Source organism: Cetorhinus maximus, chromosome 22, assembly GCF_964194155.1.
Source record: "Cetorhinus maximus chromosome 22, sCetMax3.hap1.1, whole genome shotgun sequence".
In the NCBI taxonomy this organism is placed as follows: domain Eukaryota; kingdom Metazoa; phylum Chordata; class Chondrichthyes; order Lamniformes; family Cetorhinidae; genus Cetorhinus; species Cetorhinus maximus.
Genome location: NC_135900.1, coordinates 45,473,547 through 45,489,878, shown reverse-complemented (window position 1 = coordinate 45,489,878; position 16,332 = coordinate 45,473,547). Strand labels below are relative to the sequence as shown.

The 16,332-nt window shown below is 38.4% G+C and overlaps 1 protein-coding gene across 9 annotated transcripts in view; it reads left to right on the top strand.

Annotated features, from left to right (window-relative positions):
• LOC144696662 (protein kinase C and casein kinase substrate in neurons protein 2-like) overlaps positions 1 to 16,332 on the top strand; it is a 123,493-nt gene that overhangs the window by 69,112 nt on the left and 38,049 nt on the right. For all 9 annotated transcript variants that reach the window (XM_078568228.1, XM_078568227.1, XM_078568226.1 and 6 more), the window contains 3 exons: positions 6,277 to 6,433; positions 10,804 to 11,039; positions 11,922 to 12,077. In XM_078568228.1, the coding sequence (XP_078424354.1) occupies positions 6,277 to 6,433; positions 10,804 to 11,039; positions 11,922 to 12,077 (549 nt within the window). The remainder of the gene's footprint in view (positions 1 to 6,276; positions 6,434 to 10,803; positions 11,040 to 11,921; positions 12,078 to 16,332) is intronic.

Genomic DNA, 16,332 nt, shown 5'->3' with positions numbered 1-16,332 from the left:
ATCATGCGGTCACAACAGTTCTGCAATTTGTAATTTATTTTGAGATGCCTGCCCTGAATTCAGAAGTAATAAGCCCACCAAGACTCTTTAAAAAAAACTAAATTAAATATTTATTAACAAAAGAAAAAATTTCAAGCACATACATAGATCAACAAATTACTACTATAATGATTCCTAAAACCCCTAATTAACCTGGCTTTCAGTTACACCCTCTTAAGGCAACGATTTAAAAAAAAGATTTTAAACAGATGCCAACAAGTTACCACAATACTTAGAATTCAAAGTGACTTTTCCCAGCTTCGGTTTCTGTAGCCAGCTGGCTTAATGCACAAATACTGGAGGCTTCTCACACTTGTGTTAGACCTCACAATGCCTTCCTGACACACAGCCTCTTCTCCTTTTTACATGTTTCTCCTTTTTAATGTAAATCCCATTTGTTTCCATATGTCTTTGGAACTTTACCTTTCTCATAATATAAATCATTTAATGGTGCTAATATTATCAGTAACCTTTGGGAAAAACAAATACACTGCTTGGCCTAGCTTCTCTGGCTAGGTGTAACATCCTACCATCTCTTTGAAATTCAAACTACCCTGATTTATCTAGAAATGTAAATTCTCCTTACCTCGCATTCTAAAACCTCAGCCATGTTTATGTATTTAACATTTCAAACCTAGCTTCTTTTGATGAAGCAAAGCCTCCAGGCCAGCTGTCTCCAATTCATTTACCCCCTCCTCCACACACACACACACGTGCGCGCAGAGAAACTATCCAAACCCCACTATTAACCTACTTTTACAATAAATCAAAATAATATTTTGAAAATTATACTTTCGTGATAATGTTAATTTGAAACATACCAAAGAAAGTATCATTTAAGCCAAAAAGCCAAAAGTTGGCTTTTGGCTGAGTTGAAGAAAAGATCGGAAATCACTCAGTTGGAGAAAACATCAACGCGTTCATATTCTGAAGGGTACATGGAAATTTTTAAATGATGTGATATTGCCAGAGGTACAGCTTAGACCTTTTTAAGTAGCATATGCATTTCCAGAATTTGCATCCCTGCTGCTAGAGCATATTTCATTCACTGCTGTCTGATTAAGGTCTCAGTCACCAACTAAGTTTGATATCAAATACAATATTTAAATGATTATATGCATGTGTAGAGAGGGGATGCAGGAAAACATAATTTCCTGAACTCTTGCTCTGCGTTCATGGATCTCATTAAAAACCAACAAGTTTAGTGCCATTTAGCTGCAGTGATATTTCTAAGAGCAGTTTCAACATTATATTTTGGAATACTTCATTCTTTCAGTACAAAGCACTGTAGTGAACCTTATGGCAATAATTATTTTGCAACAGTGTTGCAAAACTCACATTACTGTAAAATATTGTGTTTTTAAATATCTTGTAGGCGGTTCAGAACATAGCCTGCATGTTTTAATCAGTATTATGAAGAGCTAAATTTGTCTTGCAACTTGTATCATCTGCAAGTAGTACACCAATGAACAGAAATCATTGCTGTTTGGCACAACTTCAGGGAAGCTTAAACAATTGGGGGGTATTATTAACCTTGAAAAAGAAGCAAAGACCTCATTTAAGATGAAGCAAGTGAAACTATGTTTGCACTTTGTGCGTTTTTTGTAGTCTTGGATCATTATGGTCCTTCCCCCATAACTATACTTCCTAGACAAGAATAGAAAAATGTTAGAAATACATAACAAATCCATCTGCATCAAAACAAAAGAAAAGACAGGTTTATGTTTTGGAAACTTGGTAGGACTAGTTCTAACTGAAATGTTAATTTAAAAGCTACAGGGAAAGAACAAGAGGTAACATTTTCAGAAAGTCAGCACAGGTGCAATGGGCAGAATGACCACCACCTGTGCTGCAAAATTCGATAAACCAAGGTAATGAGGTAATTTTTTTCAGCAAAGTTACTTGTCAGGTGAAGTTTACAATGTAAGCTGGAACTTGAAAATTGCTTCCTTAGTAGCTCTTAATTCCTTTGTGGGCCATACCATGAGTTCATGAAGGTTTTAGTCTGTCTTGTGCTTTTGGCTGTGTAGAGCTGAAATTGCAAAACAAAAAGTATTGGAAATATTCAAGATAAAAACAGAAGTCATTACTGCTGATAATACTGTGCCAATTAAATAACATCTGACAAAGGAAGAAAGTTTACCATTTAACTTGTTGAAGTTTAACATTTCCTTCCTCTGAATTGTCCTTTTGAAGGGTCACACCCAGAATGTCCGCCTTTGTTGCTGTTTTGAATGCTAATCCAGCTGGAGCACATTTTGAGCATTTTCAGATCTTTTTCACTAAATATTGCATAGACTGACCAGCATTGCTCTTGTATATTTTGTGTGTGGATGGTCGAATGCTCTTTTAAATGAACTGAACTCCACTATTGCTACCCATCTAGTACCACACCTTAAAGGCCATTTTTCATTTGGGAGCCTGACGTGCTATTCAACAATGGGGGGGCGGGGTGGGGGGAGTGGGCAATACAGACAAACCTGACCTTGCCTGCCGGTACTCGGTACAAGTCACTGGTTGGCAATCCAGAATAATTACTCTAACTAATTACCTTCCCCTCTCATTTCCCAGGAATAGGGAGAATAGTTGCAATGCGCATTTTGCTGCATTAGCTGGGACTAGCTAATTCAACATAGAATGGAGATCAAATCTGGAATCTCATAGCCTGTGTGACTCAATGCCAATGAGGTGTTGCATTGGCTGAGGTGAATTGCTCATCTTAATCCTTCATTTTTTGTTAAATGATCTTATCCTTCCTTCACATCCTGCAAAGAAAGCAATTCATCAGCCATGATGACAGTTAAGCAAGACTAAAGTAAGTTGAAATGGCTGCATTAGTAGTGTTCGTCGTATTTGCCATAGCTCATCACCTTTAATGCACCAAAATATTTTGAAAGCTCGTTTTTACAGAATCATAGAATAGTTACAAAGCTGGATGTCGATTCAGCCCAGCGTATGCCTGCCATCTCTGCAAGAGCAATTCAGCTAGTCCCACTCTCCCACCATTTTCCCATAGCACTGCACAAATTTCTTTCACTTCAGGTGCTTATCCAATTCCCTTTTAAAAGCCGTGATTGAATTTGCCTCCACCGTCCTCTCAGGTAGGGCATTCTATATCCGAACCACTTCCTGCACAAAACCTGTTTCCTCTTGTCGCCATTGGTTCTTTGCCATTCACCATACGTTGGTGTCCTCTGGTTCTCGGCCCTTCCGTCAGTGGAAGCAGTTTCTCTCTATTCACTCTGCCTAGATCCTTCATGAATTTAATTAGCTCTAACAAATCTCCTCTCCACCTTCTCTAAGGAGATCAACCCAAGCTTCTCCAACCTACCCAAGTAACTGAAGCCCCTCATCACTGAAAGCATTCTTGTAACTCTTTATGCACCCTCGTCAAAGCTTTCATGTCCTTCTTAAAGCATGATGTCCAGAATTGGGCATAGTACTGCGGTGAGGCCAACAGTGTTTCGTAAATGTTCTTCATAACTTACTTGCTTTTGTACCCTATGCATCTATTCATAAAATCCAGGATTCCAAATGTCTTTTAAACCTCTCCTACCACCTTCAACAATTTATGTACAAACATCCCAGGTGTCTCTGTTCCTGCCCCTCCACTTTAGATTTGCTCCCTTTATTTATATTATCTCTCCTCGTTCTTCCCACCAAAATTAAATTTCATCTACTACATGTCTGCCCATTCCATCAACCTGTCTATGTCCTCTTGAAGTCTATTGCTATCCTCCTCAGCTCGTAATACATCCAAGTTTTAAATTGTTCCCTGCACAACCAGTCTAGTCATTAAGTAAATCAAGAATAGCAGTGGTCCTAGTATTTATTGACCCCTGGAGATCCCCACCTTCCTCCAGTGTGAAAAACAACTGTTTACCAGTAATCTTTGTTTCTTGTTATTCATCCAACTTTGTATCCATGCTGCCACTGTCCCTTTTATTCCATGGGTTTCAACTTTGCTGGCAGGGCTATTATGTGGCACTCTATCAAATGCTTTTTGTAAGTCCATGTGCACCACATCAACCGTAATACTCTAATCAGCCCTTGCTGTTACCTCATCAAAAAATTCAATCTTGTTAGTTAAATACAATTTACCTTTAACAAATCCATTCTGGCTTTCCTTAATTAATCCATGTTTGTCCAAGTGATATTATCTTAATATTATCTCTGATAATTTTTTCTAAAAGCTTTCCTACCACCAAGGTTAAACTGTGACTGGCCTGTAGTTGCTAGGTTAATTCTATCACCTTTTTTCGAACAAGGGCGTAACATCTGCAATTCTTCAATCATCTGGCACCACTCCTGTATCTAAGGAAGTTTGGGAGATTATGGCCAGTACCTCAGCAATTTTCTCCCTTACCTCCCTCAGTATCTTCAGTTGCATCCCATCTGATCCTGGTGACTTATCAACTTTAAGTACAGCCAGCCTTTCTAATACCTTCCCATTATCAATGCTTAGCCCTTCCAGAGTCTCAATTACCTTTTTACTATGGCTTCAGTAGCATCCTCTTCCTTGATAGACAGATGCAAATACTCATATAGTACCTCAGCCATGCTGCTTGCCACCATGCATAAATCCCCTTTTTAGTTCCTAATTGAGCTCCACTCCTCATCAACTTTTCATTATTTATATGCCAACAGAAGACTTTTATATTCCCTTTTATGTTAGTCGCCAACCTCTTCTCATACTCTCTTTGCTTCTCTTATTTCCTATTTCACTTTCCCTCTGGACTTTATGTATGAAAGCTGGTTCTCACTTGCATTAGCTACCTGACATCTGTCATATGCACACTTTTACTGTTTTATCTTACTTTTCTATCTCTTTCATCCTCCAGGGAGCTCTGGCTTTGCTTGCCTTACTCTTCCATTCCCCAACCCCCCACCCTCCACCCCTGTAGAAATGCACCTTGTCTTTTCTGAACTATCTTCTCTTTAAAAGAAAGTCATTGTTCAATTCCAGTTTGCCTGCCTATCTTTGATTCCAGTTTAACTGGTTTATATCTGTTCTCACCCCATTGAAATTGTCCCTCTTCCAATGATGTACTTTTATTCTAGATTGCTGCTTGTGCTTTTCTGCAGCTAACCTAAACCTTATGATTCTATGATCACTGTTACCTTATTGTTCTCTGACAGACGCTTGATTCAGCAATGCTGTTTCCTCATTGGGCCAGAGAATTCTAGAACATTCTCCTGAACACATTTCAGAAACCCTGCTGTCTCTCTGCCCTTTACATGATTACTATCCCAGTTTATAAATCCCCCATTATCACTATAACATAGTTTTTGCACTTCTCTGTAATTTCCCTGCAAATGTGCTCTTTTATATCCTTCCCATTAGTTGGTGGTCTATAAAATACGCCCAGCAGTGTAATGGTACCTCTACTGTCTCTTGACTCCAAACAAATACATTTTAACCACTCTAGGACATCATCTCTGTACATCATTGTAATATTCTCCTTAATTAAGTTAAAAGCATCCATCAAACCAAAAAATTGCATCAGAATACTCTAGAAAATAGTATTTGTTCAATACAAATCCACAGCATTCATATAAAATATGAATGATAAAAGCAGAATTTGACCATTGTTTATGTAATAAATAATATTTCTGCCATGTTTATTTCTTCTAATCACGTAGTTAACTGTATTGCACTATTGGCTGGTTTAAAAACCCTTTTTTGGCATATATCTTAAAATGAAGTAGATATTTAGAATCAAACCAGCATGGCAATCAGCCTTTCAGATAAGCCGTTGAACCTTGGCTACCGTCTCACATAAAAGATCCCATGGCACTATTCAATGAACAGCAGCTAATTTGAGTACAACAAAGTTCCATAAACAGCAGTGAGACAAAGATTGGATAATCTGTTTTATTTTAATGATGCTGATTGAGTTAAATATTGGCTGGACAACCCGGGAGAAGTCCTCCCTACACTTCTTCAACATAGTGTCATTGAATCTATAATGTCCACTTGAGAAGGCAAACTGGGGCCTTAGTTTAATGTCTCATCCAACAGACAGTGCATGCAACAATGCAGCACTCACTCTTATTGCACTGTGTGGTGTTGTGGTGGTGCTGTGGGGTAGGCATGATCCTAATTACTACTGAACCAAAGCTTCTTACACTTTGTGCTAACTTGATGGAGTTGGCTGTTTCGTTTCCTTGCAGCTAGCAAACAAGTACATAATTTTCATTAAGCACTATTAATCTGTCTTTCCTTGGTATGTATAGGTTGGAAACTATAAGCGCACAGTAAAACGCTTTGATGATGGCCACAGACTCTGTAGTGAGCTCATGACTTGCCTCCATGACCGTGCTCGGATAGAGAAGAATTATGCTCAACAACTTACAGAATGGGCCAAAAAGTGGAAACAGCAGATAGAGAAAGGTAAAGGTTGAGTTTTTGCCCTATGATTATCCATATCAAAAGATTCTCAAAAGGCTTTATTGTCAATTAAAGCTATATATTACATATTTCTTGGTTTGTCAAATTTATTATTTGAAGCTCACTTATGTTACTGCGTTCAGTGTTATCCATGTGGAATCAGTCGAAACAGTGCAAAATATTGAAGATTTTTAAACTTTTCTGTTTTCTATAATCTTTTACACTGGTTCAAGATTCAATTTGCCTGAATCAGATCCTGCCCACAAACTGGCTATGCCAAAGGTTGAAATTGGCAGATTTCACCAATTGCACTAGGTCAGAAAGCTTCTCAAATTGTTTTGAGTCACTTTCAGTGATCTTCAAAATCCGGTTTCTCACAGTTGGAGGACTGGACATCTTTATTCAAGATACTCTTTTTTTTAGTGATCCAACCCATTTTCAGCTGTACTAATAGAACCGTATCAGATTACTACTCTTAAATGCATTATTTTAATGGAAAGAAGAAAAAGCAACAATTGCCTTCTATCACGCTGTCTGATTGTGCTCTAACCTAACCTGTGCAATTTCCCAATGAAGTAATACAGATTCAGTTCCCTGTCAGTTCTCTTTCTCAGCTTATGGAAGTATTTAGTGAAGGATAGTTTAGGAATCAATACTTTGAGTTGGACCTCTTAGAATAACGACAGACACGGAGAGTATTATTTCCACTTACATCTGGTGGAGCCATTACTAAACCTTATTTTCAAGTTATAGAAAACAATAATTATTATTTGCTTGGTATCCCTGCTGCTAGGGCTCACTCTGGGTGGTCGATCCACTGACCAGTTGCATATCTTCCAGTGACTGACCAGGTCACTCCTTCCCGACTGCAATACAGATCATATCCTGCTCCGACCTTTAAAATTCTTGGCTACATTCCAGCTACCATGATGTCAGCATGCTTGCTGTCTCTGACCATATTCGCCCAAAAGTCAATTTCAGCTTATCTGTTTGGCTTTCAATCATTCCATTGTCCATCGCAGGCCATTCTCTACTGATTGCACCTTCCATTATCTTTGTCTCAACACTGATCCGATCAGCCCAGTCATTGCAAGTTTCAACTCGTTACCACGCCTATAGCTCTTGTAAGTTCTTTAGCCCAATGCCTTCTCCAAACGCGATGTTCCACAGTCCACCCCTCCTGTTCGTTGCATGCATGGTAACATCACAACTTTGTTTTTACACAATACATCTGTTTCAAGGCTTGTTGATCATCATACACTATGATTTGTATAAAAGTGTCCTACAGTGGGTTAGAATGGTACTTTTCAGCAAATTTGAGGATTCACAATCTTTACAATTATTAAAAAGAAAGATCTTGCATTTGTATACATCTTTCTCATCCACAGTTTTGTAGGAAAACCCCAAGTACTTTTTGTTGACAGCGATGAGCCTGGAGTTGATGAACTCAGACAGTTTTAATGAAAGATAATTCCGTTTTGGTTAATATTAAGTATCAGTCATGTGTTGTCTTGCTTTGCCAATTTTTAAGTTAATCTAAGCTTTCATGCTTCGGTGTAATGCACAATGTAAGTGGTATGCAAATAAATACTCTTAAATCCATGTACACTGTAACTGATTAATTTGACAAGGAGAAGGATGCATGCTGGCTTCGAATCTTAGAATATTATAGCTCAGAAGGAGGCTGTTTGGCCAATCATGTCTTTTTCAGCTCTTAAAAGAGCTATCTAGTTAGTTCCATTTCCCCCTTCTCTTTCCTCATAGCCCTGCAATCTTCCCCTTTAGTATTTATTTAATTCCTTGCAAAGTTACTGTCGAATTATCTTTTTTAAAAAAAAAAGTTCCCGACATGCCATGCACAAGTCATTGAAGGAGGGTCTCTCATATTAAAATCACTTCCACAGAGATTTGGAACAGAGTATAAGAAACATGTGAAGGAATACATTCAGGACCATGGGGAATTAAAATATAGTCTTAATATGCCATAATTTCAGTAGTTTCCAATATCTTAGGAGCTGGGATCCTAATATCAAACCTTTTTCTCAGAATTGCTGAGGTACTTAGTGATGGCAAACATCAGATATTCAAATAATTGATGTCATTAATGGATTGATTAGAGGTATTTATCAGTGATTATTGATGTTATTGGGGTGGGATTTTTTTCCAGATCCTGTTCCCTTATGCAGCATTGGCCACCTTTAAGCCTGATTTTAAAATTTTCTAAAGGGCCCTAAAAATTTTCTCACTGATAGAATCCCAAAAAAAAAAATTTTTGAAAAAAAAATCTTCAAATAGACTTTAAATTGTAATATAAAAAAATATAAATTAAATAGCAAAATTAATGCTTCCCTTCACCATTAATCATTTTTGCTTTGCAGAAAACTTTACTGAATGAAAGCTTAATACCTAAACTCATTGGAAAATTAAGTGGGCCACCATGAACAAAAGACAAAATGCTGCAGCTGGGAATCTGAAATCTTGGAGCATCTGATGACAAAACATAAGTCAGTTCATGTTTGAGATATAAATCCTTCTTCAAAAGTGTCTGAGGAAAAATTTTACATCAAATGTCAACTGATTTGTGTGCTCTCAACGGTTGCTGCCTGACCAGGGTGTTTCTAGTATTTTCTGTTTTTGTTTTAAATGGATCAAGCTTAAAAATGTCTGAGTGAGTTCTGCTCACAGTTTTTAACTCTGTAAAGTGCATTATCAATTAATCCAGCAGTTCAGTCCAGCACTAATTGATTACAACTGCTGACTGAATCTGTGATAATGTACCAACTCTATTCGTTGCCTTTAGGACATAGAACATTACAGTATATGGTTCCCAATGGGTTAGCTACTGCTTTTTTTTAAACCAAAAGCAAATGTAAATGAAGGAAGCCAATTTGTACTTCTATATATTATTTCACCATAAACATATTTGTTTGAATGAGGGAGTTATATTGCATCGTCCACCAAGATATAGTTGTTAATACATATGACAGTATGATGAAATATTACTGTGGTCTTTCTCTACAATAAAACACCTCTGTGCTGTATGTGTTTAAGTATATTAATAATTATGTCCCTAACAAAATGTTATGGTTAAAGCTTTCTTTGTGTATAAGTCTTGGAAAAAGGCAATTTTTTTTAAAAAGTTGCATCGCAACATGCATTAATTTCCTATTATTAAGACATACTATTTAGATGAATGAAACCTTATATTATTAGGGTAAATTCAGCCACACTACTGACTTGGAATCTCACTCAGTGAAATCAGCCACAAGCATTAATTGTTTGGTGTAAATAGAATCAGTTTTGTGATAAACAGCTTGTTTGTTTTTTACAGTAGCAATATAATACTGAAGCGGGTAATAGAGTATCACAGTGCACTGGCGCATATGCTGTATAATACAGCACATATGCTGTACAATAGCATTGTATTATGTAAGTTTGATTTCCTCCTCATGAATTAGAGTTTTTAACCTTTAAAATAGGAAGTGAAACTTGGAAAGTTGTCTCTGACCTCTGACATGCAACTACTGGTTCAGAGTGCCATTGACAGAAGCTGTGGAGTTTGGCCACCTACATCATCACCAATGCATGTCATGTGCATGAAAGTAGGGATCTTTTAAAGCCCTCTCAAAACTTGCGACAAATATCACATTGTAATTTAAACACCACCAACTTTGCTGAGGGTAAAGAAAATAGCTTGTTGTAGTTATTGGTATTTATGTTCCAAAAATGAAAGCTGTCAAATTGATATTTTGATACCATTTGCAAGGTGAAATTTTGTGGAGCTGAATTAGTATCATTTGAGATAATTTGTCAGTTTTCATTTCAAATTATGTACTAATTAATCTGACTTGCTCCCAAGCCTCAAATCTTGAGATGACAATGCAAGTTGTCTGTCTCTTTTCTTGGTCAAGTCTTACCCAGTTCTAACTTTTAAAACAGTTGACGCCAAGGATTGGTACTCAGGATAGAGAATAACGGTTGAACTGCATAATACAATGAGAGCTCCTGATTCCTAAACCAGTAGGCTCATGTAAGCAGATACAATTTTACATAGTTTATTAAAAAATCCTTTGCAATAAATAACATGTTGGGGCTGCACTTCCGATGTCATGAACTCCATTTCTTCTTTTGTCACCCTATGATAAACTAGAGGCCTAAGTACAATTGACCCTTACCCATATTACATTCTTGTCCTTTCTGTTCAAATCATCCAGACTCTTTGCATTCACTAATAGAAATATAGTTTTGCATTCAGTAAAATTGAAGTTAAGCTAAATGTGGAAAATGTAATACTTTGGGAATTGCTTAGAATAGCCAATATAATTCATACAAGCGCTTGAACTTTTATATCTGTTGACTTGTGATCTTTGCAGGACCACAGTATGGAACTTTAGAGAAAGCATGGATATCGTTAATGACTGAGGCAGAAAAGGTCAGTGAGCTGCACCTAGAGGTCAAGTCTGCATTGATGAATGAAGACTTTGAAAAAGTCAAGAATTGGCAGAAGGAGGCCTACCACAAGCAAATGATGGCAAACTTCAAAGAAACAAAGGAGGCAGAGGATGGATTCCGTAAAGCACAGAAACCCTGGGCCAAGAAATTGAAGGAGGTAGGGAGTAACAAATGATCTGTCAGGTCTAGACTGTGATTAGCATTACACAAATCTTTTCAAATACATTCTGAGCAACACATTTGAAGTGGATTTCTAGGTTCTAAATGAAGGCCAAAAAAAGGAGGGGAAAACCAAAGATCGATCTTCTCCAATTTGGCCACAGAATGAGGAAGAATTATGTGATTTACCTCCAGATGACACGTTCTAGCAGAGAACTACTAGCAAGATTTTTGTCCAATCTTTTGACCAGAAGAGGTGCAGGTGTATTGTACAATCATGCTCTATAAGTTTAAGATTGAGATTGGCACAAAGTTGAATCCGCTTACACCAAGGTATAAACTGACTCTGAAAGGAAACAGAAAGACACTTGCTGCACCTCCAATGTCAGATTTGGCCCTGACTTTAAATTACACTTTAACTGCAATATCAGTGCAAAGAGAAACCACTTTGCATCAAACTGCAGTTTATAGTATGGATGCATTCTAAAATGAAGGAAAAAAGGGGACATTTCACAAACCGAAAAAGGATGTGTTGTCTTAGGGTGAGATGAAGTAAATAGAATGAGGGGAAACCCTTATTTCTGTACTGCAAATCCTATGTAATTCTGATAACTTGCTATTAAAGGAAAACTGTTCAAGAATTCCATAAAAACAAATCTGAGTAATTAAGAGTAATTGTCATACAGTTTTATTTGTTGCCAGACATTTTATGCTACATAAAATTTTTGCTACAATTTATGACCTAATTTTTGCCAAATATGTCCTTTTATGGCTAATCTTTTACACGTGGCAATTCAGGAGCTGCATCTTTCCAGTTTTTTTAAGAAAGGAAAGTTTAATTGATAATTAACCAAACAACTTTTGTTTTTGATTTTTTGAGGTGGAAGCTGCCAAGAAGGCCTATCATGTAGCTTGTAAAGAAGAGAAAATAGCAATATCCAGGGAATCAAACAGCAAAGCTGATTCAAATGTAAATCCAGAACAATTGAAGAAAGTGCAAGATAAAGTAGAAAAATCTAAGCAGGATGTTCAAAAGGTAATTTTATTATATTGTACTATTTTATGTATTCTGAAACTATCCCAAGGTGACAAAATGGCTAACACATTAGAATGCACAATCACTTGGGTTTCATAGATCATATTTTCGTGTAATGGATGGATATGCAGAATTGCACAACAATTTTTTTTGCTTTTAACATACACTCAAATGATAGCGTAAACCTCTGAGGGGAAAGCAGGAATGCTACCCCTGCTGGGCTGAGTCTCCAGGGATGAGAAATTTCCACCATTTGGCAGAATTCTTGACTTTCGGCTAATGGAATACTGCCCTTTTGATTTTCTTTCTGCCCCCCCCCCCCCCCCCCCCCCCCACCCCTTAAAAGCCACCGGCACCCCCAACATGAGCCAGGAGGAGAGAATCTCCAAGTCTGGAAAATCACCATAAGTAACGAGACAGGGAGCAGGCTTGGGGATGTCACCACTCATCCCACCAGGCGGACGCACTCTGCTACTAGCCACTTGGTGGGTCCCAGGTCTCAGCAGGCAGGAGCAGTGGAACCCGAGTCTCGTTCATTGTATGTTCTGTCACCAGGGAATGTAAGGAACTAGGCTGAAATCTACTTGAGTATATAAAGGTAATATTTTTACAAAGTACTTTAAAAACACAGATTTTCATATTATATATGTTGATCTATAATACACAAACTTTAATTATATACTGAGTGTTACTAAGATGCTTTATAGCTGTTTTGCCGGTCTCTAGGATCATGTTAGTTTTCAAGAATTTTTTAATATTGACTTTCGTAGGATGCGGGTGTCCCATTTGCTGCCCATCACTAATTACCCTTCAGAAGGTGCTGCTGAGTTAAAATGGGTCACATTGGAAAATAGTTTGCGAAGCACTGTCGTAGCCCTTTGTTTCACTTTACATGTACATAATCCAGCAAGTTTATGTTCAGTTGTTAGTATGGACTTCAACCTGAATTGCATGCACTAATTACATTGAATGCTGAAATCACTTTGGTGATTTGATTCAAATGCATCGGTCCACAGTCTTGATGATAATAGAAGGTAAACAAAGGGAAAACTAATGTTTCTACCCACGCGAAGTCTAGTAATTCTATTTGAAGTGGCCTTGAAGCATTAGCATCCACCACGGATCATAAAATGTGTTACAATTATATGATTCCTTGTTACAAAAAATTTTCAGACCTTTTTGTTTTTGGCCACTAATTATCAGACCTTTCTGTATTGGAGCCCTCTCATCTCCGAGTCTCCCAAAACCTGTGAAGAGAGTAAGTATGAATACAAGCATATAAATTAGAATTGAGAAACATTGAATCATTGAGAAACATACAGTCCCACTCCAGCCAACTCAGTGACATTCTCTTCAGTAACATCTAGGCACTGGTGTCCTTTGAAAAATAGTGCACAAATGAATGTAATAAGAACTTACATTCTCTTCCTACATTCTGTGCACATTATTTTTCTTACACAGACATTAATCCATATGTTGTGAAATTGAATTCACTAAATCTAGTAGTTCATGGGCTAGCACCAAGAGAAATGACCATCAGAGTTTACAAACTCAACTAGTTCATAATTTCCTACGGGGAAGGAAAGCTACCATCCCTAACAGTTCTAGAGTGGGGGAACAATAATGTAGGCCGAGAATTTCCGGTCCCACCATCAACAATCTTTGTTGCAGGCGGGATGGGAAAATTTGGACAGCTGTTGACTTTTAATGGCTCTCCATATTTTCCCATTCCGCCCGCGATGAAGCCTGCTGAAGGCTGGGCTGGAAAACCCTGGCCATATAGTCAGTCAGGCAGGCTTAGCTCTGAGCATCCTCAAACTTGATCTTAAACCCCATGAAGCCTCATGGTTTCAGGTCAAGCAAGGCCCAAGAAACCCCCTGCTTATTCTACCTAATAACCCCCGCCCACCCAACAGATGAACCATAACTCCTTCACATTGGAGAAAGCAAAGGTACAGAGTGTATTGAGGCTCTGGTATTTCAGTGTCTAATAACAAATGAATGTAGCTTTGGAACTGAGTGCATTCTTGGGAGTTGGTGAGTGGGGGAGTTCAGTGAGGAGGTGTTCCTTTCCTTTCGCTTTTTCTAATTTTTTCATACTGTAGGAATAGTTTCTTACTCCAGTACAGGGAAAGAAGCTAACTGTTTGGTGAGTATCAGTTGAGCGGTTAAGGTCTATTCGAGTCCTAAGTTTTAAAATAGTATGCAAACTGGTGGTAAGGTTAATTTTTTAAAAATCTATAATATAATTAAGTGATTAATTAAACCATGTTAAGGATGGCAGAGCAGGTGATGTGTCAAGGCTGCAGTATGTGGGAGCTCCTGGATGTTAGTGTGATCCAGAGCAAACATGTCTGCACTAAGTGTTTGAGGCTTGAGGAGCTTTGGCTCATAGCCATTGAGCTGGAGGCCTAGCTGCAGACACTGTGAAACATCAGGGAGAGGGAAAATTACCTGGATGCTTTGTACCAAGAGGCAGTCACTAATTGGCCACTAATTTTCTGTATTGGAACCCTCTCATCTCTGAGTCTCCCAACACCTGTGCAGAGAGTAAATATGAATGCAAGCAAAGAAATTAGAATTGAGAAACTTTGAATCAGTGAGAAACATACAGTCCCAGCGGACCCTTAGAAGAGGGTCTTCTGATTTGGTTAGTAGTCAGGGGCAGAAGGGTGCAAATGTGAGGCAGGTAAGAGGACCCAGAAGGCAGGAATGCAGGAGCCTCAGCCTTTGCAAAATTGTCTTTTAGATTTGGGGTTCTTTCACTTTATTTGGATGAGAGCAGGGGCTGCAGCTTGGATGATCAAACTGACCATGGCATCATGGTACAGGAAGCCTTCAAGTGGGAGGAACAAAAGGAAATGTAGTGGTAGTAGAGGATAGTATAGTGAGGGGGATTGACACTGTTCTCTGCAGAAAAGAGTGAGAGCCCAGTCGGCTGTGTTGCCTGTCCAGCACCAGGGTTCAGGACATCTGCTCAGGCTGGAGAGGAACTTGCAGCAGGAGGTGAAAGATCCAGTTGTCGTGGTCCATGTCGGTACCAACGACGTAGGTAAAACTAGGAAAGAGGTTCTGTATAGAGAGTATGAGGAGCTAGGCACTATATTAAAAAGCTGAATGTCTGAAAAGAATAATCTCTGGATTATTACCTGAGCTACATGCAAATCGGCATAGGGTACATAAAACTAGAGAGATGAATGCGTGGCTCAAAGTGGTGTGGGAGAAGTGGGTTCTGGTTCATGGGGTACAGGCACCAGTACTGGGGAAAGTGGCGGGCTGTACCGTTGGGATGGTCTACACCTCAACTGTGCTGGGGCCGATATTCTAGTGAGCCGCCTAACTAGGGAAGTAGAGAGGGTTTTAAACTAAATAATGGGGGCAAGGGATCAAATTTGGAAGATGTGGCAAATCAAAGAGTAGAGACAAGGCAAGGGAAAAAGGCGTTGCTGTGGGAAATGATAAACAGACCACGACAGGAAGGGGACAGAGAGTACAGGGTGTATAAATCTTAAGTGTAAATTAGCAGATAAGGCAAGAGAATACAAAAATAATAAAAGGACAAAACTAAAGGCTCTATATCTGAATGCACGTAGCATTCGAAATAAAACACAACTAATAACGCTAATAGAAATAAGTATGATCTGATAACCATTACAGAGACATGGCTGCAGGATAACATAGAATGGGATTTGAATATTGAAGAGTACATGACATTTCAGAAGGACAGGAAGCTAGGAAAAGGTGGAGGGCTGGATCCGCTAATTAAAGAATTAATTAGCACAATAGAGAGGGATGTCCTAAGTTCAGGAAACCAGGATGTAAAGGCCCTTTGGGTAGGGATGAGAAATGATAAAGACAAGTCACTTGTGGGAGAGGTGTACAGGCCTGCTAACAGTAACCATACAATAGGATGGGGTATAAAGGAAGAAATAATGGGAGCTTGTCAGAAAGGTATGGCGATAATCTTAAGGGATTTTAATCTAAAGTAGCCTAGATGAGGAATTCCTAGAATGTTTTCCGGATAGTTTCTTAGAACAGCAAGTTCTGGTGCCAACCAAAAGCAGGTTATCCTAGACCTGGTATTGTGTAACGTGATCATTTTAATTAATTAACTCATATTGAAGGCGCCTTTAGATAACAGTGACCATAATATGATTGAATTTTGAGGGAGAGAAGAGTGTGTCTGAGACTAGTATTTTAAACTTAAATAAGGCCAATTATGACGGCATGAAAACAGACCTGGCTAAAGAGAACT